This window comes from Scyliorhinus torazame, chromosome 4, assembly GCF_047496885.1.
Source record: "Scyliorhinus torazame isolate Kashiwa2021f chromosome 4, sScyTor2.1, whole genome shotgun sequence".
Taxonomy (NCBI): Eukaryota; Metazoa; Chordata; class Chondrichthyes; order Carcharhiniformes; family Scyliorhinidae; genus Scyliorhinus; species Scyliorhinus torazame.
Window position 1 is genome coordinate 281,332,364 of NC_092710.1, and position 27,702 is coordinate 281,360,065.

General features: G+C 47.5%; 1 protein-coding gene across 4 annotated transcripts in view; it reads right to left on the bottom strand.

Annotated features, from left to right (window-relative positions):
• The window catches only part of ascc3 (activating signal cointegrator 1 complex subunit 3), an 813,859-nt gene that overhangs the window by 470,456 nt on the left and 315,701 nt on the right, over window positions 1-27,702 (bottom strand). For all 4 annotated transcript variants that reach the window (XM_072499844.1, XM_072499840.1, XM_072499842.1 and 1 more), the window contains exon 14: window positions 10,923-11,057. In XM_072499844.1, coding sequence (XP_072355945.1) covers window positions 10,923-11,057 — 135 coding nt within the window. The remainder of the gene's footprint in view (window positions 1-10,922; window positions 11,058-27,702) is intronic.

Sequence of the window (27,702 nt, forward strand, 5' to 3'; positions counted from 1 at the left end):
TCAGGACAATGGCCTATGACCGACCATCTACAGCTGTTTCATTAATGATCTTCCCTATATATTATATAAGGTGAGAAATGGGATGTTCGCTGATGAATGTAGTGTCGAGTTCCATTCACAACTCCTAAAGCTGTGAAACAATCCATGACTGCTGCAGCAAGACCTGAACAACATTCAGACTTGGCAAGTAATAATCCCAACACAGAAATGCCAGACACATGATGACCAAGAGTAAGTCTAACTACCTTCGTGTGGATATGAAATAACAGTCACACCATCACTATCCATGGGATTACCATTGATTACCGGAAACTTTTTTTTTTAAATATGTTTTTATTAAGAATTTTTCAACAATATTTTCCACCTTACAAACAACCCCCCTACCCCCCCCCCCCCACCCCCCCCCCCCCGTAACAAAGAAAAGATAAAAAGCTTGTGTGGCAAGACATGAACTTGGGCAAGTCAATAAGATACAGAACTTCGTACATTGGATTCTTCCCGTCCATGTCAGTTTCCGGATCGTTCATGTGTTTTCTTGCTCAAATGCCCCCCAGAGAAACCCCCCTTCCCCCTCCCTCCCTCCTCCCCCCCCTCCCTCCCTCCTCCCCCCCCCCTCCCTCCCTCCTCCCCCCCCCCTCCCTCCCTCCTCCCCCCCCCCCTCCCTCCTCCCCCCCCTCCCTCCTCCCCCCCCCCTCCCTCCTCCCCCCCCCTCCCTCCTCCCCCCCCTCCCTCCCTCCTCCCCCCCCCCCCCCCCCACCACAAACGATGTCCCCCCCCACCCTCCGGGTTGCTGTTGCTGCTGTCCGACCTACATCTAACGCTCCGCGAGATGTTCTAGGAACGGTTGCCACTGCCTGTAGAACCCCTGCGCAGACCCTCTCAAGGCAAACTTTATCCTCTCCAATTTGATAAACCCTGCCATATCATTTATCCAGGCCTCCACGCTGGGGGGGCTTCGCCTCCTTCCACATTAGCAAGATCCTTCGCCGGGCTACTAGGGACGCAAAGGCCAGAATGCCGGCCTCTTTCGCCTCCTGCACTCCCGGCTCGTCCACTACTCCAAATAGTGCTAGCCCCCAGCTTGGCTTGACCCGGACTTTCACCACCTTAGGTACTGTTCCCGCAACTCTCCTCCAGAACGCCTCCAGTGCCGGGCATGACCAAAACATATGGACATGGTTCGCCGGACTTCCTGAGCACCTCCTACATCTGTCCTCCACCGCAAAGAACCTACTCAGCCTCGCCCCTGTCATATGTGCTCTACGAACCACCTTAAATTGTATCAGGCTAAGCCGGGCACACGAGGAAGAGGAATTAACCCTACTTAGGGCATCAGCCCAAAGCCCCTCCTCAATCTCCTCCCCCAACTCTTCTTCCCATTGACCCTTCAGCTCCTCTACCAAAGTCATATCTTCTTTCATCTCCTGGTATATCGCCGACCCTTGCCCTCTCCAACCCATATGCCCGAAATCACCCTATCTTCAATCCCCTGTGCCGGGAGCAGGGGGAATTCCCTCACCTGCTGCCTCACAAACGCCCTCACTTACATGTACTGAAAACGTTTCCCGGGGGTAGCCCAAACTTCTCCTCCAGCGCCCCTAAGCTCGCAAACGTCCCGTCAATGAACAGGTCCCCCATTCTTCTAATCCCTGCCCGATGCCAGCTCTGAAACCCCCGTCCATCCTTCCTGGGACAAACTGATTGTTGTCTCTGATCGGGGACCACACCGAGGCTCCCGTCGCACCCCTGTGCCGTCTCCACTGCCCCCAGATCTTTAGCGTTGCCGCCACCACTGGGCTCGTGGTGTACCTTGTCGGCGAGAGCGGCAGACCAGCGCCCCCAGGCTCGTTCCTTTGCAGGACGCCATCTCCAACCTCTTCCACGCTGCCCCCTCTCCCTCCATCACCCACTTACGGATCATCGCCACGTTGGCTGCCCAATAGTAACCACCCAAACCCGGCAGCGCCAACCCTCCTCTATCTCTGCTACGCTCCAGGAACCCCCTCCTTACCCTCGGGGTCATGCTCGCCCACACAAATCCCATAATGCTCCTACTTACCCTCTTAAAGAAGGCCTTGGTAATCACAATTGGGAGGCATTGGAATACAAAAAGAAACCTCGGGAGGACCACCATTTTAACCGACTGTACCCTACCCGCCAGCGAGAGTGGCAACATGTCCCACCTTTTAAAATCCTCCTCCATCTGTTCCACCAGCCGCGTCAAATTAAGTTTGTGCAGTGCCCCCCAGCTCCTAGCTACCTGAATCCCCAAGTATCGAAAGCTCCTTTCCGCCCTCCTCAATGGTAGGTCGTCTATCCCTCTTCCCTGGTCCCCCGGATGGATCACAAAGAGCTCACTCTTTCCCACATTGAGCTTATAGCCCCAAAAGTCTCCAAACTCCCGTAGGATCTGCATTACCTCAAATATCCCCTCCACTGGATCCGTCACATACAGCAACAGGTCGTCTGCGTACAGCGACACTCGATGTTCCTCTCCCCCTCGAACTACCCCCTTCCATTTCCCCAACTCCCTTAACGCCATGGCCAAAGGTTCAATTGCTAATGCAAACAGCAGAGGGGACAAGGGGCACCCCTGCCTCGTCCCTCGATACAGCCGGAAATACTCCGACCTCCGCCGGTTGATTACCGGAAACTTAACTAGACCAGCTTTGTAAATACTGTGGCTATAAGAGATCAGAAGCAGGGAATTATTTAGTGAGTAATTGAATTCCAAACTCCTAAAAGCCTAACCATAACCTACAAGGCACAAGTCAGGAGTGTGGTGGAATATTTTACACTTGCCTGTACGAGTGGAGTTCCAACAATACTCAAGAAGTCCAACCCAATCAGGATTAAGCAGCCCGTTTGGTCAGCATCTCATCCTTAAACATGCATTACCTCCACCATCAACGCACAGTGGCAGCAGTGTGCACCACCTACAAGATCCACGGCAATAACTCACTCCTAGACTCCCAAAAGCCATTTCAAGAGTCACAAATCAATAGTGTAGTGGAAAGCTCTCCACACGCTGGATGAACACTGTTTAAGCAGCACTCGAAATTCAAAATCATCAGAAGAAAGTAATCCACTTGATTGATTCCACCAGTAGTGCAATGTAGCTGCAGTTTGTGCCATCTAAAAGGACATGGTAAGAAGTCTTACAACACCAGGTTAAAGTCCTACAGGATTGTTTCAAACACTAGCTTTCGGAGCACTGCTCCTTCCTGAGCTAGTGTTTGAAACAAACCTGTTGGACTTTAACCTGGTGTTGTAAGACTTCTTACTGTGCTCACCCCAGTCCAACGCCAGCATCTCCACATCATAAAAGGACAAGGGCAGCAAGGTGTATGGAGACACTTTCACCTCAAAATGCCATGCAACAACCTGATCTGAAAATCAGAGTACTCCCACCCTAATAGAAACCTGGGGGTATCTTCACCACATAGACAGTAGCAGTTCAAGCAATGGCTGATCACCAACATCTCAAGGGATTAGGGATGGGCAGTCAATGCTGGCTTTGCCGGTAATGGAAACATCCTATGGATTAACAAATTAAAAACAAAATACATTATAAAGCAACAGTAATCTAAGCTCCAGTGCAGTACGCAAGATTTAATTTTTGCTCTCAAAATGGTGGCCTGATAGTGGGATTTGTGACAGAATCCTGACAATCTCTGCCATGCATAAATTTGCATATCAAGAGATGGTGACCCGCCTCTGGTCGCACGCACCCAGCGCGAGCGGATGTCAGAGGCGCTGCATCTCGGCGGGAGAACGTGGGGCGGGATTCTCCCATCCCGTGGCAGAGTGACCATGCCGTCGTAAAAGCTGTTGCGTTTTACGACGGCGTGAACAGGGCACTACCAGGAGTAATTCTGGCCCCTACAGGGGGCCAGCACGGCACTGGAGCGGTTTGCGACGCTCCAGCTGCCGATCCTGGCGCGAACTGTGCACCCCGGGATCCGTGCATGCGTAGTGGCGCCGGCGCCAACGCGTGCATGCGCAGTGGCCTCCTTCAACGCGCCGGCCTCGATTCAACATGACGCAGGGCTACAGGGGTCGGCCCGTAGGAAAGGAGGCCCCCAGCCAGAGAGGTCGGCCCGCTGATCGGTGGGCCCTTTTAAAAAGCTCTTTTTAAATTATGCCTTTTGGGAATATTTAGAAAATAAAATAAAACTTCAGAATAGCTTGTGTTGCACAACTCAACCGCCATCAGCATCTCAATCTCCATTATCTTGTTCTCTCCATTGTTTGTTTATCCATCAGTGATCTTTACGAGCAGGTTTATATTCCAGGTTTAAATTCCTGTAAACCTTGTGTAGAACAGACAGAACTTGTGTAGAACAGATGGAATATTCAGAACATTATGTCTTTCACCAACTTGAAATGTTGTCATCTAAATTTAACAAAGAACAAAGAACAAAGAAATGTACAGCACAGGAACAGGCCCTTCGGCCCTCCAAGCCCGTGCCGACCATACTGCCCGATTAAACTACAATCTTCTACACTTCCTGGGTCCGTATCCTTCTATTCCCATCCTATTCATATATTTGTCAAGATGCCCCTTAAATGTCACTATCGTCCCTGCTTCCACCACCTCCTCCGGTAGTGAGTTCCAGGCGCCCACTACCCTCTGCGTAAAAAACTTGCCTCGTACATCTACTCTAAACTTTGCCCCTCTCACCTTAAACCTATGCCCCCTAGTAATTGACCCCTCTACCCTGGGGAAAAGCCTCTGACTATCCACTCTGTCTATGCCCCTCATAATTTTGTATACCTCTATCAGGTCGCCCCTCAACCTCCTTCGTTCCAGTGAGAACAAACCGAGTTTATTCAATCGCGCCTCATAGCTTATGCCCTCCATACCAGGCAACATTCTGGTAAATCTCTTCTGCACCCTCTCTAAAGCCTCCACATCCTTCTGGTAGTGTGGCGACCAGAATTGAACACTATACTCCAAGTGTGGCCTAACTAAGGTTCTATACAGCTGCAACATGACTTGCCAATTCTTATACTCAATGCCCCGGCCAATGAAGGCAAGCATGCCGTATGCCTTCTTGACTACCTTCTCCACCTGTGTTGCCCCTTTCAATGACCTGTGGACCTGTACTCCTAGATCTCTTTGACTTTCAATACTCTTGAGGGTTCTACCATTCACTGTATATTCCCTACCTGCATTAGCCCTTCCAAAATGCATTACCTCACATTTGTCCGGATTAAACTCCATCTGCCATCTCTCCGCCCAAGTCTCCAGACAATCTAAATCCTGCTGTATCCTCAGACAGTCCTCATCGCTATCCGCAATTCCACCAACCTTTGTGTCGTCTGCAAACTTACTAATCAGACCAGTTACATTTTCCTCCAAATCATTTATATATACTACAAAGAGCAAAGGTCCCAGCACTGATCCCTGTGGAACACCACTGGTCACAGCCCTCCAATGAGAAAAGCATCCCTCCATTTCTACCCTCTGCCTTCTATGGCCTAGCCAGTTCTGTATCCACCTTACCAGTTCACCCCTGATCCCGTGTGACTTCACCTTTTGTACTAGTCTACCATGAGGGACCTTGTCAAAGGCCTTACTGAAGTCCATATAGACAACATCTACTGCCCTACCTGCATCAATCATCTTAGTGACCTCCTCGAAAAACTCTATCAAGTTAGTGAGACACGACCTTCCCTTCACAAAACCGTGCTGCCTCTCACTAATACGTCCATTTGCTTCCAAATGGGAGTAGATCCTGTCTCGAAGAATTCTCTCCAGTAATTTCCCTACCACTGAAGTAAGGCTCACCGGCCTGTAGTTCCCGGGATTATCTTTGCTACCCTTCTTAAACAGAGGAACAACATTGGCTATTCTCCAGTCCTCCGGGACATCCCCTGAAGACAGCGAGGATCCAAAGATTTCTGTCAAGGCCTCAGCAATTTCCTCTCCAGCCTCCTTCAGTATTCTGGGGTAGATCCCATCCGGCCCTGGGGACTTATCTACCTTAATATTTTTTAAGACACCCAACACCTCGTCTTTTTGGATCACAATGTGACCCAGGCTATCTACACCCCCTTCTCCAGACTCAACATCTACCAATTCCTTCTCTTTGGTGAATACTGATGCAAAGTATTCATTTAGTACCTCGCCCATTTCCTCTGGCTCCACACATAGATTCCCTTGCCTATCCTTCAGTGGGCCAACCCTTTCCCTGGCTACCCTCTTGCTTTTTATGTACGTGTAAAAAGCCTTGGGATTTTCCTTAACCCTATTTGCCAATGACTTTTCATGACCCCTTCTAGCCCTCCTGACTCCTTGCTTAAGTTCCTTCCTACTTTCCTTATATGCCACACAGGCTTCGTCTGTTCCCAGCCTTTTAGCCCTGACAAATGCCTCCTTTTTCTTTTTGACGAGGCCTACAATATCACTCGTCATCCAAGGTTCCCGAAAATTGCCGTATTTATCTTTCTTCCTCACAGGAACATGCCTGTCCTGTATTCCTTTCAACTGACACTTGAAAGCCTCCCACATGTCAGATGTTGATTTGCCCTCAAACATCCGCCCCCAATCTATGTTCTTCAGTTCCCGCCTAATATTGTTATAATTAGCCTTCCCCCAATTTAGCACATTCATCCTCGGACCACTCTTATCCTTGTCCACCAGTACTTTAAAACTTACTGAATTGTGGTCACTGTTACCGAAATGCTCCCCTACTGAAACATCTACCACCTGGCCGGGCTCATTCCCCAATACCAGGTCCAGTACCGCCCCTTCCCTAGTTGGACTGTTTACATATTGTTTTAAGAAGCCCTCCTGGATGCTCCTTACAAACTCCGCCCCGTCTAAGCCCCTGGCACTAAGTGAGTCCCAGTCAATATTGGGGAAGTTGAAGTCTCCCATCACCACAACCCTGTTGTTTTTACTCTTTTCCAAAATCTGTCTACCTATCTGCTCCTCCATCTCCCGCTGGCTGTTGGGAGGCCTGTAGTATACCCCCAACATTGTGACTGCACCCTTCTTATTCCTGATTTCTACCCATATAGCCTCACTGCCCTCGGAGGTGTCCTCTCGCAGTATAGCTGTGATATTCTCCCGAACAAGTAGCGCAACTCCGCCTCCCCTTTTACATCCCCCTCTATCCCGCCTGAAACATCTAAATCCTGGAACGTTTAGCTGCCAATCCTGCCCTTCCCTCAACCAGGTCTCTGTAATGGCAACAACATCATAGTTCCAAGTAGTAATCCAAGCTCTAAGTTCATCTGCCTTACCCGTAATGCTCCTTGCATTAAAACATATGCACTTCAGGCCACCAGACCCGCTGTGTTCAGCAACTTCTCCCCGTCTGCTCTGCCTCAGAGCCACACTGTCCCTATTCCCTAGTTCTCCCTCAATGCTCTCACCTTCTGACCTATTGCTCCCGTGCCCACCCCCCTGGGTGAAATGAATTAAAACAAAAATATTGCACAGGGGAGGGGGTGGCGTAGTGGTATTGTCACTGGACTAGTAATCCAGAGACCCAGGGTAATACTCTGGGGACCCAGGTGCAAATCCCATCACTGCAGATGGTGACATTTGAATTCAATAAAAATCTGGAATTAAAAGTCTATTGATGACCATTTTTGATTGTGGTAAAAACCTATCTGGTTCACTAATGTCCTTTAGGGAAGGAAATCTGTCATCCTTACCAGGTCTGGCCTGCATGTAACTCCAGACCCACAGCAATGTTGTTGACTCTGAACTGACCCCCTCTAGGGCAATTAGGGGTGGGCAATAAATGCTGGCACAGCCTGTGAAGCCCACGTCCCATGCACAAATAAAAAAGAGCCATTTTCTACAGGTTCTGGAAATTATTATTTTGATAGGTCATCGACCTGAAACCCATAGAATCCCTACGGTGCAGGAAGCCATTTGGCCCATCAAGTCTGCACCAACTCTTAGAAAGAGTACTCTACCTTGGCCCACTCCCCCACTCTCCCACGCATTGATCATGGTCAACGCACCTTACCTGCACCTTACCTTGTGGGAGGAAACCGGAGCACCAGAAGGAAACCCCCGCACACAGGGGAAGAATGTGCAAACTCCACACAGAAAGTCACCCAAGGACAAAATTGAATGCAGGTCTCTGGCGCTGTGATGCAGCAGTGCTAACCACTGTGCAGTCGATGTTAAGTGTTTTCTCTCCACAGATGATGTCTGACCTGTTGAGTATTTTCTGCGTTTTCTGTTTTCGTTTTAAAATGATATTCCTTTTAACAAAATGTTCTTGCTGCAAAATTCACTGCCTCTCACCTGCTTTTGTAGCCACAGTATTTATATGGTTGGTCCAGTTCAGTTTCTCCAGGTTGTTTATAATGAGGTGTGATAAAATAGCCAGCGGCCTGAATCTTTGGGCCAATTCAGAATTGGACACTTAAATTAAAGCCACAGTCAGCATCATAGACAGGCCTGATGGGAAGTCAAACAGCCAAACTTGAATACACTGGATAGAGACAGGCAGCCGTTGCATGTCAGGGCTTGATATCGGAAGATAATCGCCTCATTCAAATGGATCAATTATTGTGGATTACACAGATGAAGTCTGACTTTCTGGCATCTAGATCACTTTATATGGGATGTTACGAGCAGACAATGCATCCGAGGATGGACTCTGGCGGCAGTTCCTGGTGTCCTGAAGAGTTGCAATCGGCAACTCAATTGGGTGTTGCAAACCCTGCCCAAAGACCTCATTGGCTGAGGGCCAGAGAAATTTCTGGAAGGGCACAAGAGGGGTACAAGACAGAAGCATCAGAGACCCTCCCCAGCGAAGACTCGACACAGAGGCAGCGGAGAAGACTCAATGGCAGACCAGTGGACAGAATGATGCAGCGAGCGAGATCCACCTTTATAGGCAAAGGCCCCTAAGATGACGGGACTCAGAAGATTGGACTCGCAGCTCGACCAGTTCATCGGCAAGGGGAGCATTAAGAATCTTAGGCACATTCTAGTTGGGATAACTTGGGGGGAATAACTCTTTCATTGTGCTGGAAAATAAACTTGGGTTGAATTGTTTACTTGTATTTGTACTTTGTTCATCTTGCAGATAAGGGTACCTGGGTAAAACATTTCAATAATAAACTGGTCGAATTGTCTGAATTTTACAGACAACAAGGGGATTCAACAATAGCAATTCTATTGAATGCCAAGGTGAGATGGTCATTGCCGGTACTTGTGTGGCACATTGTTACTTGCTAATTATCAGTCCAAGCCTGAATGTTGCCCAGGTTTTCTGCATGCAGGCAGGAATTGCTCCATTATCTACTGAGTCGCGAATAATGCTGAACAATGTGCAAACATCAGTGAATATCCTCACTTCTAATCTTATGATGGAAGGAAGGTCATTGATGAAGCAGCTCGGACATTACACTGAGGAACTCCTGCAGTGATGTCCTGAGTTGAGTTGGCTGACCTCCAACAACCACAACCATCTTCCTTTGTGGTAGACATGCCTCCAACCAGTAGAGAGTTTCCCTCCTGATTTCCATTGACACCAGTTTTGCTTAGGCTCCTTGATGCCACACTCGGTCAAACTCTTCCTTGATGCCAAAGGCAGTAAAAGTCCCACCTCATCTCGGAGTTCAGCTCTTCAGTCTATGTTTAACCCAAGGCTGTAATGAGGTCAGGAGCTGAGTGGCCCTGGCAGAGCCCAAACTGAACATCTGTTAACAGGTTATTGCTGACTAAGTGCCACTTGATAGCACTGTTGACTGCCCCTTCCATTACTTTACTGATGATGAGAGCAGACTGAAGAGAAGGTAATTTGCCAGGTTGGATTTATCCTGTTTTGTTAGTGGACAGGACATTCCTGGGCAAATTTGCACATTGCTGGGTAGATGTCATTGTTTGTATCTGTACTGGAACACTTGGCTAGGCAGGTGACTAGTTCTGAAGTACAAGTCTGCCAGAATGCCAGAGGTGCGGTGAGGAAGTAGGGAAAGTAATGAAAGGGAAAAGGTATGTGATAGGTTGGAGAGATTAAATGACAAAAGGGTTGATGATGCAAGGCCAAAGGAAGTCGTAATGGGATAAGTAAAGCAGCAGCAGATGTGACTACAGGAGGTGTGAATGGCAGAGTGATAAACAACTGCTGCCTGCTGCCTGAAAGCAAAAAAAAGGAGAAAGTGTAAAATCGAAACCTGCAATTGATAATGGGAAAATATGGATCTTCTGTTCCTGCACCCCTTTCAAAATCGTATAGTTTGTTTATATTGCCTCTCATAATTTTTCCTTCCAAAATGCATCACCACACTTTGCTGCATTAATTTTCACCTGCAATGCATTTACTATTTCATCAGTCTTTGTCCTCAAATCTGTTATCATTAATTTGAAGTTGATGTCATCTGCCCTTTATACCCAAGTCCATGCCATTGCCTGATATCGAAGCAGGAGGATACCGTTACTTACATCTTGCCAATGAAAAACAACCATCGACCACTTGTCTCTGCTTTCTGTACCGTAGCCAGTTTCACATCCATGCTGCTGCTGCATCCCATATGCTTCAATATTGTTTACAAGTCTATTATGTGACTATTTATCAAATGTCTTCAGAAAGTCCAGATGCACAACATCACTTCCACTACCTCAATCAACCCTCTTCATTATTTCATCAAGTGAGTGGAGACATAATAAGCTACAAGTGGGCTCTAGCAGTGGCCAAGCAAGCATCTATACCAGAGGAGAAGGGAAGGCCAACATTTATGTGGAAATGGGGAAAGCAGGTAACACAGATAGACCCAAAGTGGTGACTGTACCTGCCTGACTGGTTCCAATAAGGTTCCCATCCATTGATTCTACAAACTGTGGCTGGGTCAATATTGGAAGGTGCTGCTAGCATTATGACCTGAGGAATTTTATGGACAAGCAAACGCTTCTTCGATTGAAGGTTCTCTTGGCAGCGTACCTGTTTTTCAGCAGAGCCGTAGTCCGCGCTTTGGTTTGGCGCAAAGTACATGATATCACCCTGGTTTTTTGCCATCTCTTGAAGAGCCATAGCTGTTCGAACAGTTGAATTTCTTGCATGCACAAACACCATCACCTAGGAAAAGACAACAACAGAATGGTTAAATAAAACACAGTATGAGCTATCTCAGGAAAACAAGAGGTTTTTTTTACTTTTGTGATATCATTGTCACATTCTCATATACTTGAAAACAAGCTTGTGGGTGTGTGACTGGTTTAATTGGATGAGAGACAGAAAGACTGTAACTTCATGACAGCACCTCAAGAGCAAAAGGGAACTGTGTGGTATAGTTACTGGAAATTTCTGAATTAGAAAATCTATAAGGACTGTTGTCATCAGAAGGGGGTTTAGATCTGAGTTCTTTAAGCCAAGATCTAATCAGAAAGCTTTTAAAAGTACTGTTAACTGTGCAATGGTGTTATTGTGTTTTCAGTGTGTTTTTAAAAATTCTCTTTATTTCAATAAATATTTCAGTTTGGTATAAAATCATCACAATTGATCTGCTATTTACTTCCTAATTATCAGAAAGATTTCCTTATAATACACAAATTACAGAACTGTTTTGGCAGCTGTTTCAAGGTTCCCTTTGGGGTTTGGGCAGTTCGACATTAACATTTGCCATGCCAGAACAGCTCAGATTGGAAACAGATTAGCATTCTACTTTGCAGCAATGTCAATCGATTTTCTACTTATTAATGGCCAACAGATTTTCCTTTGTTATTTTCTAGGTTTGTTTATGTGATTCTTCTGGCAGAATGCATGAGGAAACCTTTCAATACTTAATTGATCGTAATCTAACGTCATGAACAAAGGAATTCCGTCATTATCCATCCACCTTTGCTGTAAATCACATGTACCAAACTGTTGCTGATGGAATTCTCTTGCACCGAAGATTGACTGAATTTTAATGCTAATTTCACCAGAATAAAAAAATGTTCAAACTGGGGGTGTTCGTAACATAAACAAGGGAAAACAAAAATCCACACCTTCCTTACCCTGGTGAATAAGCAAAACTGAACAAAGCATCTGGGAACTATTTACAACAATATGGCCATACCTAGGAGGAAAGTATGGCTCAATTTGAACTCTCAAATCATAAGACAATAATTAATGGTCATTGTGTAGTGAGCAAAAAACAAATTTCATGGGTAAATTTCAGTTAGCACCTGTGATTGGATTGGATTGGATTTGTTTATTGTCACGTGTACCGAGGTACAGTGAAAAGTATTTTTCTGCGAGCAGCTCAACAAATCATTAAGTACATGAAAAGAAAAGGGAATAAAAGAAAATACATAATAGGGCAACACAACATATACAATGTAACTACATAAGCACTGGCATCGGATGAAGCATACAGGGTGTAGAGTTAATGAAATCAGTCCATAAGAGGGTCATTTAGGAGCCTTGTGACAGTGGGGAAGAAGCTGTTTTTGAGTCTGTTCGTGCGTGTTCTCAGACTTCTGTATCTCCTGCCCGATGGAAGAAGTTGGAAGAGTGAGTAAGCCGGGTGGGAGGGATCTTTGATTATACTGCCCGCTTTCCCCAGGCAGCGGGAGGTGTAGATGGAGTCAATGGATGGGAGGCAGGTTCGTGTGATGGACTGGGCGGTGTTCACGACTCTCTGAAGTTTCTTGCGGTCCTGGGCCGAGCAGTTGCCATACCAGGCTGTGATGCAGCCTGATAGGATGCTTTCTATGGTGCATCTGTAAAAGTTGGTAAGAGTCAATGTGGACATGCCGAATTTCCTTAGTTTCCTGAGGAAGTATAGGCGCTGTTGTGCTTTCTTGGTGGTAGCGTCGACGTGGGTGGACCAAGACAGATGTTTGGAGATGTGCTCCCCTAGGAATTTGAAACTGACTGGATGGCAGTGAGAACTCCCTGTGACACTACAATGTGCATTTCCCTGAACCTTGACCAAAGCTGTACCATAATAATTTCCTGTACGTGGATTATCTTCGTTGCCTCAATTATCATAATCCCATCAAATTATTACACTTATTAAAAAATACACAAAGTGCTGAAGAGATTCATGCTGCTGCCATCATTGATAAATAATTATATATATGTATAGATATAAAACTAAATTGCCGAGAATAGTATTTGAATTCCCATGATCACACTAAACATACGTAGTTTCAAAGTAATAGAAAACAACAGTTTATTTTAGTCAACCTCGAACACATAGTTAGATAGATATCCATGAATGTTTTGTTAAAAAGAACTCAATTTGCTAACCTAATATAGGTTTACTGGATAGTAAAGTGGCAAAAACTAAATCATAGAATCACTACAGTGCAAGAGGTTGCCATTTGATATTCCTCCCAAGTTTCTTTTTGTATTCCTTTTTGTAGCTTTTGTTATATTTCTTGTCATTCTTTGCTGTCCTTTATATTTCTCCCTGTCCTCTGGATACCATTGTTCATTCATAGCTTTACCTGATAATTTAAAATACTGCTTTCACTGCCAGAATGAACAATAACTCGAGGTCAAAATTTTCAAGTCATTGGCAAAAGAGCCAGAACCCACTAATTCCTGTGATCTGGAACACACTGCCTGAAAGACAGGACGGGATTCTCCGAGCCGATCTGGGTTGGAGAATCCCGGGGACGCGGGAAATACCCACCACGCCGCTCCGATGCCGGGCCACGATTCTCCGGCGAACGGAGAATTGCTGCCAATCGCAACCGCGTGGTCGCCGCTGAAAGAGGGCGGGGGAAAAGTTTTTTCGGAGAATCCCGGCCACTAACTTACAAAAAATTGGATAAATACTTGAAGGGAAAATATGTACAGGACTATCCTTGCTTCCCTCCTTAACAGCACTGTGGGTATATCTATAGCATAGGGACTGAAGGTTCAAGGCGGCAGCTCACCAACACCAAGTTCTCAAGGGTAATTAGGGATGGATAATAAATGTTAGCCTAGACAGCAATACCCACATCCTAAGAAAGAATGAAAAGAGTGGGGTGCATTTTATGACTCAAACTACCAGCATTTTAAAAGGTTGTCCAGAGATTAGTTAAGAATGTGGAACCCACTGTCATACAGAACAGTTGAAGAAAAAAGCATGTATGCATTTAAGGGGAAGTCTGATAAACATATGAATGAGAAAGGAAATAAAGGCTATGCTGGTAGGGTTAGATGAACATGGTTGGGTGGAGGGCCATATGAACGATAAGTCCCAGCATCGGAAGGTAAGGTAAAGTCGCCATAGTCCCAGATGATCGTAGGCTGCTTTACCCTTTGAGGGAGAGTGCTGACTGGTGAGGGGCAAGGTATGCGAAGGCGGGGCCTTCATGAATAACCTCTTAGATCTGAATGGATCGGTTGGGCAAATGGCTCCCTGTGTTGTACATTTTATATAGGTATGCATAAGGTGCAATTTGCATTCAATACATCCAATTCACAACAGAACAATCTCTTCAAGCCGAGACAAGTGAAGTCCTCAACTTAGGTATCCAAGATCAATTGTTTGCTAATGGCTGTGCCCTCGTGTCACGTTGTGAGCGTGACCTTTAAAGGATCACAGACTTTTTTTTTAAAAAGTGATTGGTGACTATGGGCTAACCATCATCTGAAGGAAGGCAAGAGACACTCCAATGACCACCACTAAATTCCGACTGCATTGCACCTACTATAACTATCAATGACACGACCTTGGAGGCTGTAGATAACTTCAACTATCCCTGAAACACAAACTCCAGGGCCGGGATTCTCCGACCCCGCACCGGGTCGGAGAATCCCCAGGGGGACGCAAGAATCGTGCCCCGCCACCAGCTTACCGATTCTCTGGTGCTTGCGGGATCGCTGCCGCGCCAGTCAACGGCCGTTGAAAGCGGCCCCCCGGCGATTCTCTGGGCCCCGACGGGCCGAGTGACCGCCGAGTTCGGCCGAGTCCCGCCGGCATGGGTTAATCAGGTCCCACATGGCGGGACTCGGAACGTGTGTCTCCGGGGCCCGTCCTGGAGGGGGCAGAGGGGCCTACCGATCGGCGGGTGGGCAGGTTCCGTGGGGACCTATGTGCCTCCGTGTCGGGCCCCTCTAGGGCTCCACCATATTTCCCGGGGGGCGGCACGGAGACGGGAACCCACGCGCATGCGCGGAATCGCATCGGTCGTTCCACGCATGCACGGAATCAGGCCGGCAGTAGCGCGCATGCACAAACTCGTGCCGCCCGTTCCGCGCCGGCTGGATCTGCGGGGACCACTCCCGATGCCGACATAGCCCCCTAGGAAGGGGAACATACCGGATTATCGGGGACCGTTGATGCCGGAGTGGTTGGCGCCGCTTTTCACGCCGGCGTCAGAACTTGGCTGCGGGATTGGAGAATCCCGGCCCAGAAATATCTGCATTGACAGCGGGATGGTAAATATAATTCTCAGGACAAGCTCAGCATTTGCCGTTTACCCAAGAGACGATGGAGGAAACAAAGTATCAAACTTACAACAAACTTGTTGTGTACAAGCTGTGGTAACATCTACCCTATATGCCTGTGAGACATGGACTACCTCCTCGAGGTATATTAAGTGGTTGGACAGATTCCAAATGAAATGCGTCCTCGTCATCAAATGGGAGGAAAAAGTGCCCAACACTGAGGTACTTCAAAGAGCGGAATTGAAGTGTTCATTATCAAAGCCCAGATCAGATGGAGTGGACACGTGTCAGACTGATGATAACATTTCTCAGGCCGTATTCATAATTTAAACTTGGACACCACCTGCAAGGTAAACCGAGATTAAGATGCAAGGAGTCCTTGAAGGAAAACCTCAGGAAATATGACATGTCCACCGCAGATTGGGAGGAAAAACGTACGGGAAAGAACAATCCAGGGAGCAGTCGCAAGTAGTGGTGATGTTTCCCTCAAATTTCCTTGCAGCGATATGGACAATCCACACCATAAATTTAGCTGCTAATCACCAGTAATAACTTGATCTCTATTTTCCTGCATTTTTGTTTAGAATATGCCACAGCAGGCATAGCAGAAGTGGCACAGCTAATAGCCAATGTTTGTCAGCTTATGGTAACTGAGATGCTTACTGATACCTATCACAGTTCCTTCTCTGTTGATAACTACATGAGGGCCAATTGAACTGATCAAACACTGACAAGGCTTAGTGATATCTTGCTGATGTAATTAAATGATCCCCTAGTTCCTCTCATTAAGCCGCGGAATAGCCATTACATTCAATAATATTGGAATGTCATGGATTCCTTTGTGGTTTAGAGATTTCAGAAGGAAAATTTGATGATGAAAATGCATACTTCTGACTACTTTGGTTGAAAATAAAATATTTGTGTGAAGTATCATATTACAGGGGCAGAGTGGCCTGCTCCTATTTCACCTCAGCACTTCGCTTTACCGCAAGCCCATGGATAACCTCACGATGCTCCACTTCTCCAGCTTCCACCCTCAACATATTAAAGAAGCCATCCCCTATGGACAAGCCCTTCGTATACACAGGATCTGGTCAGATGAGGAGGAGTGTAACAGACATCTACAGACGCTGAAAGATGCCCTCGTACGAATGGGATATGGCACTCAACTCATCGACCAACAGTTCCAACGCGCCACAGCAAAAAAACGCATCGACCTCCTCAGAAGACAAACATGGGACACAACCGACAGAGTACCCTTCGTCGTCCAGTACTTCCCCAGAGCGGAGAAACTACGACATCTTCTTCGCAGCTTTCAACACGTTGCCTACAAACAACCGCGCAACCTCAAACAAACTATTGTTTGCAGACTACCCAGCCTTCAGAACAGCGACCACAACACCACACAACCCTGCCATGGTTATCTCTGCAAGACGTGCCAGATCATCGACACAAGTACCACCATTACACGTGAGAACGTGGTAAATACTTGTGCGACTCGGCCAACGTTCTCTATATCATTCGCTGCAAGAAAGGATGTCCCGAAGCGTGGTACATTGGCGAGACCATGCAGACGCTGCGACAATCGCCAGGCAGGAATGTTCCCTTCCAGTCGGGGAACACTTCAGCAGTCAAGGGCAGTCAGCCTCTGATCTTCGGGTAAGCGTTCTCCAAGGCGGCCTTCAGGACGCGTGACAATGCAGAATCGGCGAGCAGAAACTTATAGCCAAGTTCTGCACACGAGTACGGCCTCAACCTTGGATTCATGTTGCATTACTTTCAACCACCCCAGCATCTGGCCTGGGCTTGCGAAATCCTACCAACTGTCCTGGCTTGAGACAATTCACACTTCTTTAACCTGTGATTATCCCTCTCTCCAGTTGCTCCGTCTGGACCTGTAGACTTAGTTACTTGCAAACTTGCATTCAAAGTATCGAATTGCACCTTTGACTTTGTCTCTATATGTTTCTGGAACCCACCTCTTCATTCAGCTGAGGAAGGAGCAGTGCTCCGAAAGCTAGTGATTCGAAACAAACCTGTTGGACTTTAACCTGGTGTTGTAAGACTTCTTACTGTGCTCACCCCAGTCCAACGCCGGCATCGCCACATCATGCCTATTTCTTATGATCTTTGACTTATGATGTTTTTTAGTTGTTGGTAAAACAGATTAGCGCTTAATAAATTAAATGGTTATTTAAATCTTACGTTTTAATTGTAGAATAATTTAATGACTATATTAAATCAACGCTTAGAAATAAATCAGAGTACTCCCGTGTTACCAACAGCAGAGCAAACAACTTGCAAAAGAAAGGTTTGCATTACACATACATCTGTGCATACGAATTCAATAAGATTTTGGCTGATCTGATTGTACCCTCAAATCCACATTTCCAGCTACTCTCGACAACCTTATTTTGAACAGTGGCTTACATAAACACAGCAATGAAGTTACTGTGAAAATCCCCTGGTCGCCACAATCCGGTGCCTGTTCAGGTACACTGAAGGAGTATTCAGAATGTCCAAATGACCTAACAGGTAATTTGGACATCTTTCGGGACCCGTGGGAGGAAACCCACGCAGACACAGGGCGAACGTGCAGACACCACACAGACAGTGACCCAAGCCGGGAATCGACTCTGGTGCTGTGAAGCAACAGTGCTAACCACTGTGCTACATCCCGGTCTACCCCTTATTTTTAAACAGTGCCCCCAGCACTAAATTCTCCGGCAAGAGGAAATATCCTCTCCACATTAACGCTGCCAAGACACATCAGGATCTTGTATGTTTCAATCAAGTCACCTCTTACTTTTATAAGCACCAGGAGATACAAGCCTAGCCTGCCCAGCCTTTCCTCATGAGATACCCCTCCCAATTCAGATATTAGTTTAGTAAATCTCCTTTGAACTGCTTCCAATGCATTCAGATCCATCCAGAAATAAGGAGACATACACAGTTCTCCAAAATTCACTATATTTGGGAATAGTTCCATGAGAAGAATGGAGGACTTTAGGAATGTTGGATTCAAAATATTGGGATAAGATAAGGGTTCAAAGCCTGGGGTCATAATCTGTTTGACTGCAGTGGTCATGTTTTTAAAAATGATTCTGTTATGCAAGACCTGGGAGCTTTTAGCAGCCAGAGGGTGAAATTGGCCAGAGAAAGTGTTTTTCAGTCTGGGCGAATGCACTGTGCTTTGACTGGGTAAAATCCCTGAAGAGTTAATGTGCTTGCAGCCTACAGAGCTTTTTCTATTTTTCAGCTTGGGGAGATGAGGTCATTGCTGGGTGGAGCTAAGCAATACAGAGACACTGTTGGAGAAAGCTTTGGAGGTGGGTGGAAGTCTGACACTGATTGAACAATTCTCTCGCAATAGGATAGCGATAAAAATAGTAATAGTAAGCGGAGCAGTCTTGTCTGAGGACAAGGAAGAAGCTGAAACATGACAGATGAACCAGCTCTTCGAAGACATTCAGCCAGAGTCTGAAGGGGTTCTAACATGAGCCAAATTTGTTTTGTAAAGCAAGTATTACTCTATGTCATACTGATTTTAAGATGGATTGAGAATGTTATGTTTCTTTTCTTGTTGTTTAATGAGGAATTAAGTAGTAGTATTTAAGGGATAATTGTAAGCTGTTCTTTTTGAGTGTGAAGTTAAAGAGTTTAATATTGAATTGATAATAAAGTTTTGTTTTAAAAATACTAAATCCCTATTTCTTCATGCAATCACTCCTGGAGTAAATCATTCTTTCGGCAAGTCTTATAAATAAACTAATATATTGGGGTTCCAATCCAGTATGCTCGTCACTGTTGGGATCTGACTGGGATTGTAATAAAATCGGGGTCTTGTCTGGGATCTTAAGTATTGTTTGGCTTGGGGGTATAGAACCTAAAGGCAGAGAGTGTGTGTGGAGCAATCATTCGGGTTCTGAAATTTAAATAGGGAGAGACTGGAGATGGCTCCTTCAGTTGCAAATATCTTCCTGGGTATGGAAGCAATGACTCGGGAGGGTTTACAAAGGGAGACTATGGCAAAGCTTTGAGGTTTGGCGGAGAAGCTGCAGTTCACCTTATCTAAAGTGTTGAGGAAAGCAGAGATAATACATGCTATCGCTCAATACTTAAATTTGCCAGAGACACAGTCCGAGTCATGAGAATTATCTAGAATTTAATTACAAATAGAAGTGAAGAAATCGGAAAGGGAAGCGAAGGAAAAGGAGAGATTGGCTATGGCAGAAGAAAAGGACAAGGAGAGATCGGCAATGGCAGAATGAACGGAAAAAGAGAGGGCTTTTCAAAAGGCAATGAAAAGGAGGAAGACTACCGGCTCCTTGGTATACGGGTATGATTCCCGCTTTGGGGGTTGTGCTCCACAATTTTGTGGGAGATTCCAGGTTCAAATCCCGAAAAGGAGGAAGACTGAGGCAGAAATGGAAAGATTAGCAAAGGAAGAAAGGGGTAAGGAAAGAGAGAGCGAATTTGAACTTCTGAAACATTTTGCAATCAGAACATCAACTTAGTAAATTGGAGTTAAAGCCAGAAGCTGAGGAAGGTCTAAAGGAAGAAGAAATACATCCTAGTCAAATGTTCAGTAGGGATACGTTTAAATATATTCAAGCATTGCCAAGATTTGATGAGAAAGATGTGGAAGCTTTTTTCATCTTGTTTGAGAAAGCGGCTAAACAACTGAACTGGACAAAGACCATTTCAAACAAAGTTGGTAGATAGGACTACCAAAAGAAATTCAATTAGATCAGGGATCAAATTTTATGTCAAAATTATTCAAGGAAATTATGGATAGATTAGGAATAAAGCAATTTAACAAGGAGCATTAGAAAGATGTCATCAGGACTTCCGTTTGCGGCTATGCCTGGGTAGGTCGCATGTTCGGCAGCCCCCGCCATGAACGGACTTTTGGGCCCTTTTAAGGAGCCCCAGCGGCACTTGGACAGCGATTCCCGGTGTGGGAAGGTAGCAGTGAGGTTCTCCCAGCACTGTATGGAGTGGACCAGGAGCGGAGTGGTCATAAAAGCGGCACTGGAAAAGAGAGGAGAGCGAGGGCGGAAAAGCAAGATGGCGGCGGGTGGAGACCAGGCAGCGTGGGCTCAGTGGTCTCGGGAGCAGCAGGAATTTTTGAAAAGCTGCTTTGCGGAGTTGAAGGCGGAGATGTTGGCCCCTATGAAGGCGTCGATCGCGAGTTCGTGGAGACCCAGAGGGCGCAGAGGATGGCGATTAAAGTGGTGCAGCAGAAAGCCTCTGATGACGAGGATGAGATCCTGGGCCTGGCGGTGAGAATGGAGGCGCACGAGGCGCTGCACAAAAAGTGGCAGAAGTTCGAGGACCTGGAGAACAGGTCGAGGAGGAAGAATCTGCGGATTCTGGGCCTCCCTGAAGGCGTGGAGGGGTCGGATGTCGGGGCGTATGTAGCCACGATACTGGAGCCTTCCCGAGGCCCCTGGAGCTGGATGGGGCTCACAGAGTCCTAGCAAGGAGGCCGAGGGCGAATGAACCGCCGAGGGCTGTGGTGGTGCGGTTTCACCATTTTACTGACAGGGAGTGTGTCCTGAGGTGGGCGAAGGAGGAGTGGAGCAGCAGGTGGGAGAACACTGAAATCCGCATCTACCAGGACTGGAGTGCCAGCTGGCCAAGAAGAGGGCAGGATTCAACTGGACCAAGGCGGTTCTACATCGAAAGGGGGTGAAATTTGGGCTGCTGCAGCCAGCGCAGCTGTGCGTCACATTTCAGGGCCGACACCATTATTTTGATACGCCAAATGAGGCGTGGACCTTTATCCAAAATGAAAAGCTGGACTCGAATTAATGGTTTGGTGCAGGTTGTGGGGATGCTGGGGAGTGGGAAGGGGCGATTTGATTTGATGTGTGTGTTTTCGGGGCATGTGTGTCGGTTTGGAGGGGCTGTTCCCCGCGCTTGAAGGGGGGATGGGGGGGCCGGAGGCCCTGGGCCGTTGGGAATTGGGGAGAAGCTGCAGGAGAAAGGAGCGGCGCCACAGGGGGCGGGGCTGGCCCAGGCAGAAAACGCGGGTGTTTTTTCCCGCGCAAAAAGGGGAGGGGGGTGGTCCGACGCAGGAGGCGGTACTGGATGGGAGCCCGCACTGGCTCCTAGGGGGAAGGGGGGGGACTTCGAGGTGGGAGGAGAACTGGGTTGCTGCTGTACTGACTGAGGGGGGGAGCTGGAGGTAAGAGGGAGAGTCGGGGCGGGGAGTCCCCGCCTGGGGGGTTGGAGAGTGCGGGAGACGTGGGCACGTGGCTGGCCTAAGAAAGGAGATGGCTAGTTGGGGGGGGTCCCCCGATCCGGCTGATCACGTGGAATGTGAGAGGCCAGAATGGGCCGGTCAAGAGGGCCCGGGTATTCACACATTTAAGGGGACTGAAGGCAGATGTCGCTATGTTGCAGGAGACGCACCTGAAGGTGGCGGATCAGATCAGGCTGAGGAAGGGATGGGTGGGGCAGGTCTTTCACTCTGGGCTGGATGCGAAGAATAGGGGGGTTGCAATCCTGGTGAGCAAGCGGGTGACGTTCGAGGCGACGTGTATTGTGGCTGATAATAGGGGCCGATATGTGATGGTGAGTGGTAGACTACAGGGGACCTGGGTGGTGCTGGTGAATGTATAAATGTATATGCCCCGAACTGGGACGATGCAGGGTTCATGAAGCGCATGCTGAGCCAGATCCCGGATCTAGAGGCGGGGAATCTGATAACCGGGGGGGGGCGGAGAGAGAGAGAGAGAGAGAGAGAGAGAGAGAGAGAGAGAGAGAGAGAGAGAGAGAGAGAGAGAGAGAGAGAGAGAGAGAAGAGAGAAAGTGGATCCGTGGAGGTTTGCCAGGCCAGTGGCTAGAGAGTTCTCCTTCCTTTCCCATGTGCACAAGGCCTATTCACGGATAGACTTCTTTGTGGTGACTAGGGCGTTGATCCCAAGAGTGGAGGGGACGGAGTACTCGACCATAGCGATTTCGGACCATGCCCCGCACTGGGTGGAGCTGGAGTTGGGGAGGAGAGGGGCCAGCACCCGCTGTGGCGCATTGATGTGGGACTGCTGGCGGACGAGGAGGTCTGTGGGCGGGTCAGATGGTGTATTCAAAGGTACATAGAGGCCAAAGATAATGGGGAGGTACCGGTCTGTGTGGTTTGGGAGGCGTTGGTCAGGGGAAAGTTAATCTCAATCAAGGCTCACAGGGAGAAGAGGGAGAGGATGGAGAGGGAGCGATTGGTGGGGGAGATACTGAGGGTGGATAGGAGATACGCGGATTCCCCTGAAGGAGCACCGGAGCCTCCAAACGGAGTTTGATTTTCTGACTACGGGGAAAGCCGAGACCCAATGGAGGAAGGTGCAGGTGACAGCGTACGAGTATGGGGAGAAGGCGAGCCGGATGCTGGCGCATCAGCTATGTAGGGGGTAGGCGGCGAGAGAAATTGGAGGAATCAGGGATAGAGGGGGGAACATGGTGCGGAGTCTGGCCAAAATAAATGAGGTCTTCAGTGATTTCTACGGGACCCTGTACAAGTCAGAACCCTCGGGGAGGGGGTGCGGCAGTTCCTGAAACAATTGAGGTTCCCGAGGGTGGAGGAGGGACAGGTTGAAGGTTTGGGGGCCCCGATCAGGATGGAGGAGCTGGTTAAGGGGTTGGGGAGTATGCAGGCGAGCAAGGCCCCAGGGCTGGATGGGTTCCCAGTCGAGTTCTATAGGAAGTTTGTGGAATTGTTGGGTCCGTTGTTGGCGAGAACCTTCAACGAGGCGAAGGAGGAAGGAATTCTTCCCCCGACGATGTCTCGGGCGCTGATCTCGCTTATCCTCCAGCAGGACAAGGACCCGCTGCAGTGTGGCTCGTATAGGCCGATTCCACTCCTGAATGCGGATGCCAAGTTGTTGGCTAAGGTTCTGGCCAATAGGATTGAGGATTGTGTCCCGGGAGTGATACATGAAGATCAGACGGGGTTTGTGAAGGGCAGGCAGTTGAATGCAAACGTGCGGAGGCTCCTGAATGTGATCATGATGCCCTCAGAGGAGGGAGGGGGGGGGGGGGGGGGGGGGGGGGGGGGGGGGCGGGAAGAGTGGTGGCGGCAATGGACACAGAGAAGGTCTTTGATCGGGTGGAGTGGGCGTGCCTGTGGGAACTGCTGGGCAGGTTTGGGTTTGGGGAGGGGTTCATAGGATGGGTCAAATTGTTATACCAGGCCGCGGTGGCGAGCGTATCAACGAATCGGCTGAGGTCAGAGTACTTCAGGTTGTACCGTGGGACGAGGCAGGTGTGCCCCCTGTCCACCCTGTTGTTTGCCCTGGCAATTGAGCCGCTGGCTATGGCACTAAGGGAGTCTAGAAACTGGAGGGGGTTGGTCCGGGGAGGGGAGGAGCATCGGGTCTCGTTATATGCAGGGTGGAGACGAGTTTCCGGTATTTGGGTATCCAGGTGGCCAGGAGTTGGGGGGTCCTGCATAAGCTCAACTTGGTGCGGTTGGTAGACCAGATGGAGGAGGACTTTAGGAGATGGGACGTGTTGCCACTCTCCCTGGCGGGTAGGGTGCAGTCCGTTAAGATGACGGTTCTTGTTCGTGTTCCAGTGCCTGCCTATTCTCATCCCGAAGGCCTTTTTCAAGCGAGTGAGGGCTAGCACTGTCAAATCTGTGTAGCTATTACTGGGCAGCTAATGTGGCAATGATTCGGAAATGGGTAATTGAGGGAGAGGGGGCGGTATGGAAAAGACTGGAGGTGGCGTCATGTGTGGGTACTAGCCTGGGGGCACTGGTGACAGCACCGTTTCAGTTACCGCCGACGCGGTACACCACGAGCCCGGTGGTGGCGGCGACACTGAGGATCTGGGGGCAGTGGAGACGGCACAGGGGGGAGGTGGGGGCCTCGTTTTGGTCCCCGATATGGAACAACCATAGGTTTGGACCGGGCAGGATGGATGGCGGATTTCTATGTTGGCATCAGGCGGGAATTAAAAGGTTGGGGGACCTATTCATTGACGGGACTTTTGCCAGCCTGAGGGCGCTGGAGGAGAAATTTGGGTTACCCCCGGGAAATGCCTTCAGGTATATGCAGGTCAAGGCGTTTGTCGGCAGACAGGTAGGGGAATTTCCACTGCTGCCTGGCCGGAGGATACAGGACAGGGTGATTTTGGGTGTGTAGGTCGGAGAGGGTAAGGTCTCGGAAGATTTACCAGGAGCTGCAGGAGGCGGAGGAGGCCTCGGTGGAGGAGCTGAAGGGCAAGTGGGAGGAGGAGCTGGGTGAGGAGCTGGATGCGGGCCTGTGGGCTGACGCCCTGGGCAGGATTAATTCCTCCTCGTCTTGTGCCAGGCTCAGCCTGATTCAGTTTAAAGTGGTGCACAGGGCGCAGATGACAGGGGCGAGGATGTGTAAGTTTTTTGGGGTAGAGGACAGGTGCGTGAGGTGTTCTGGGCGTGTCCGGCGCTTGAGGGGTTTTGCAGGGGCTTCGCAAGGGCTATGTCCAAGGTCTTGGATACTCGGGTAAAACCGAACTGGGGGATAGCAATATTTGGGGTGTCAAACGAGCCGGGAGTGCAGGAGCCGAAGTTCTGGCCTTTGCCTCTTTGGTAGCCCGGAGAAGGATCTTCCTAATGTGGAGGGACGCGAAGCCCCCAAGCGTGGAGGTTTGGATCAATGACATGGTGGGGTTTCTCAGGTTGGAGAGGATAAAGTTTGCCTTGAGAGGGTCAGTGTAGGGGTTCTCCAGGCGGTGGCAACCGTTCCTTTACTTTCTCGCGGAACGTTAAGTGGGGGTCAATGGCAGTAGCAACCGGGGGGGGGGGGGTGTTCTTGTTTTGGTTTATGTAAGGGGTGCTTGCCCCATTTCTGTTCTTAGTTTGTTAGATAGTTGAATGGTTAGAGGATTAAGTTGCTTTGTGTGTTGGTGTAATGCCCTTTTTATTTCTCTTTTGTATATTTTTTTTCCTTTCTGGAGTGTTTTGTAAAAATTTATTGGAAAAATTTTGAATAAACGTATTTTTAAAAAAAGAAAGATGTCATCAAACTCTAAAGACCATGCAAGGGCCTATAGTCAGAATTATCCAGAAGATTTGGATAAAGGAATTCCATTTGCACTATTTGCAATTAGGGATGCATTTAATGAATAAATTAAATTCAGTCCATTCGAACTGATATTTGGTCATGAGGTGAGAGGACTACTTAAACTGATCTAAGAGAAATTGGTAAATCAGTGGTCGGAGACTACATTGTCGGACTACGTGTCAAACTTTAGGGAGAGATTATCTAGTGTTGGTGAGTTGGCTGGGAAACATTTAAAATTGTCACGTGATGAAAAAAGAGGCGGATAAGAAATCAAAAATTAGTAGTTTTATTAGTGGGGCAAAAGTACCAGTATTGTGACCAATGGTAGGTGAACCATTAAAGATAAGATTTAGTGGGCCTTAGCAAATGGAAAGAAAATTGAGCGAGGTGAATGATTTGATCAGAACTCCAAGCAGAAGTGTTAATATGCTCAAAAGGTGTTTTGCTAGAGAAGGAAAGAATGAGGAAATGCAACACAGGGAGAGTTACATTTCCAGGGAATCTTTTTAACTCAGGGAGTCTTTGCAAATCAGGGAGAAGAGATAAATCCAGACAATTCTCAATTTGACCTTCCGGAGGAAATTCAAAATGTCCTAAAGAGTTATTACAGTCACATAGAGCTGTATATGGGAATAAATTAGGAAGTACAAAAAGAATTATGCATGATATAGATATAGGAAATGCTATTCCCATTAAATAACACCCATAAACATTCAATGCACTAAAGCTAGCACAGGTACAAAAGGAAATCTTCAACATGCTTAAGGATGATATCAGCAAAATGAGTTGCAGCGACTGAAGTTCACCGATTGTCATGGTACCAAAATTGGATGGAACACAACGATTGTATGTGGACTACAGAGAGGTCAATACGGTTACGAAGAAAGACTCTTACCCTATTCCTCGTTTCGAAGAAGTCAGATTCTTACCCTATTCCTTGTTTGGAAGACCGTGTTGAAAAGGTGGGACATGTTATTCCCAAACTTGACTTACTTGCAAGATATTGGCAAGTACCTTTATCAGACAGGGCCCAAGGAAGTTTCGGCTTTTATGACGCCAGATGGTCTGTATCAACTACATGGACACCCAAGTCTCACTGTTCCTGCACCCCCTTTAGAATTGTACTCTTTATTTGATATGGTTGCTTACATATTTTATACCTAAATAAATCACTTCACACTTCTCAGCATTAAATTTATCTGCCATTTGTTTTCAGGCAGCAGCATTGTTGACGCCATGACACAAGACAGAAGTGCAGGTTTTCACCTTTTGAGTATAAGTTTGAATCTCAGCAGCATATATTATTGTCTTCAACTGCCTCCGAGGCACAGTTTCTCTGATATTTATTATGTTATTACTCGTGAAACTTCCAAATTCCCAAGCACTCATGAATTGCTCTGAACTACTTCATCTTCAAAATGATTATTTATAAGAACAGAGAACATGCAGTGCAGAAGGAGGCCATTCAGCCCATCGAGTCTGCACCAACCCACTTAAGCCCTCTCTTCCATCCTATCTCCGTAACCCAAAATAACCCCTCCTAACCTTTTTGGACACTAAGGGCAATTTAGCATGGCCAATCCACCTATCCTGCACGTCTTTGGACTGTGGGAGGAAACCGGAGCACCCGGAGGAAACCCTCCCAGACACGGGGAGAACATGCAGACTCCGCACAGACAGTGACCCAATGGGGAATCGAACCTGGGACCCTGGCGCTGTGAAGCCACAGTGCTACCCACTTGTGCTACCGTGCTGCCCCACAATACAACTGGAGGCACTTCTTTTATTCGTGATTCTTATATTACCCTGAGTTTACCTGTTATTTTCATCTCCATTTGTGTAGCAGCGCAAATAGGGACCACAAGAATATTCCTCTTTTTCACCAGTGCTTTCTGAACATTGATTCCTTGGAGATTTTTGACAAATAATGGCTGCAATGTTCAATAATGAATTTGCAGTGATCTGCAGAGTAACATCATTTGTAAGAAAAAAAATTCAGCAGCACACTAAACTACAATCTATATTTAGCACATAAACCACCATTACGATAATTTTGTGGGACATAGCAACAGCAATAACCACGGTTCACAGCAATTAAAAGGTCAAATCATTCATTCAATTGTGCTATTACAGAGTTATTTTGTTGCGGATTGACTTACGTTTAACTGTGTCGATACTATGGTTTTATTATACATTGCGTGTTTTGTTTTCTTCCTCTAAAACTAAATCTGTACTGGGAATGGAACCACTATTCCACATGTGTTGCAACAAATTGGGTCAAATCTTAAAAAATTAATGCTGAA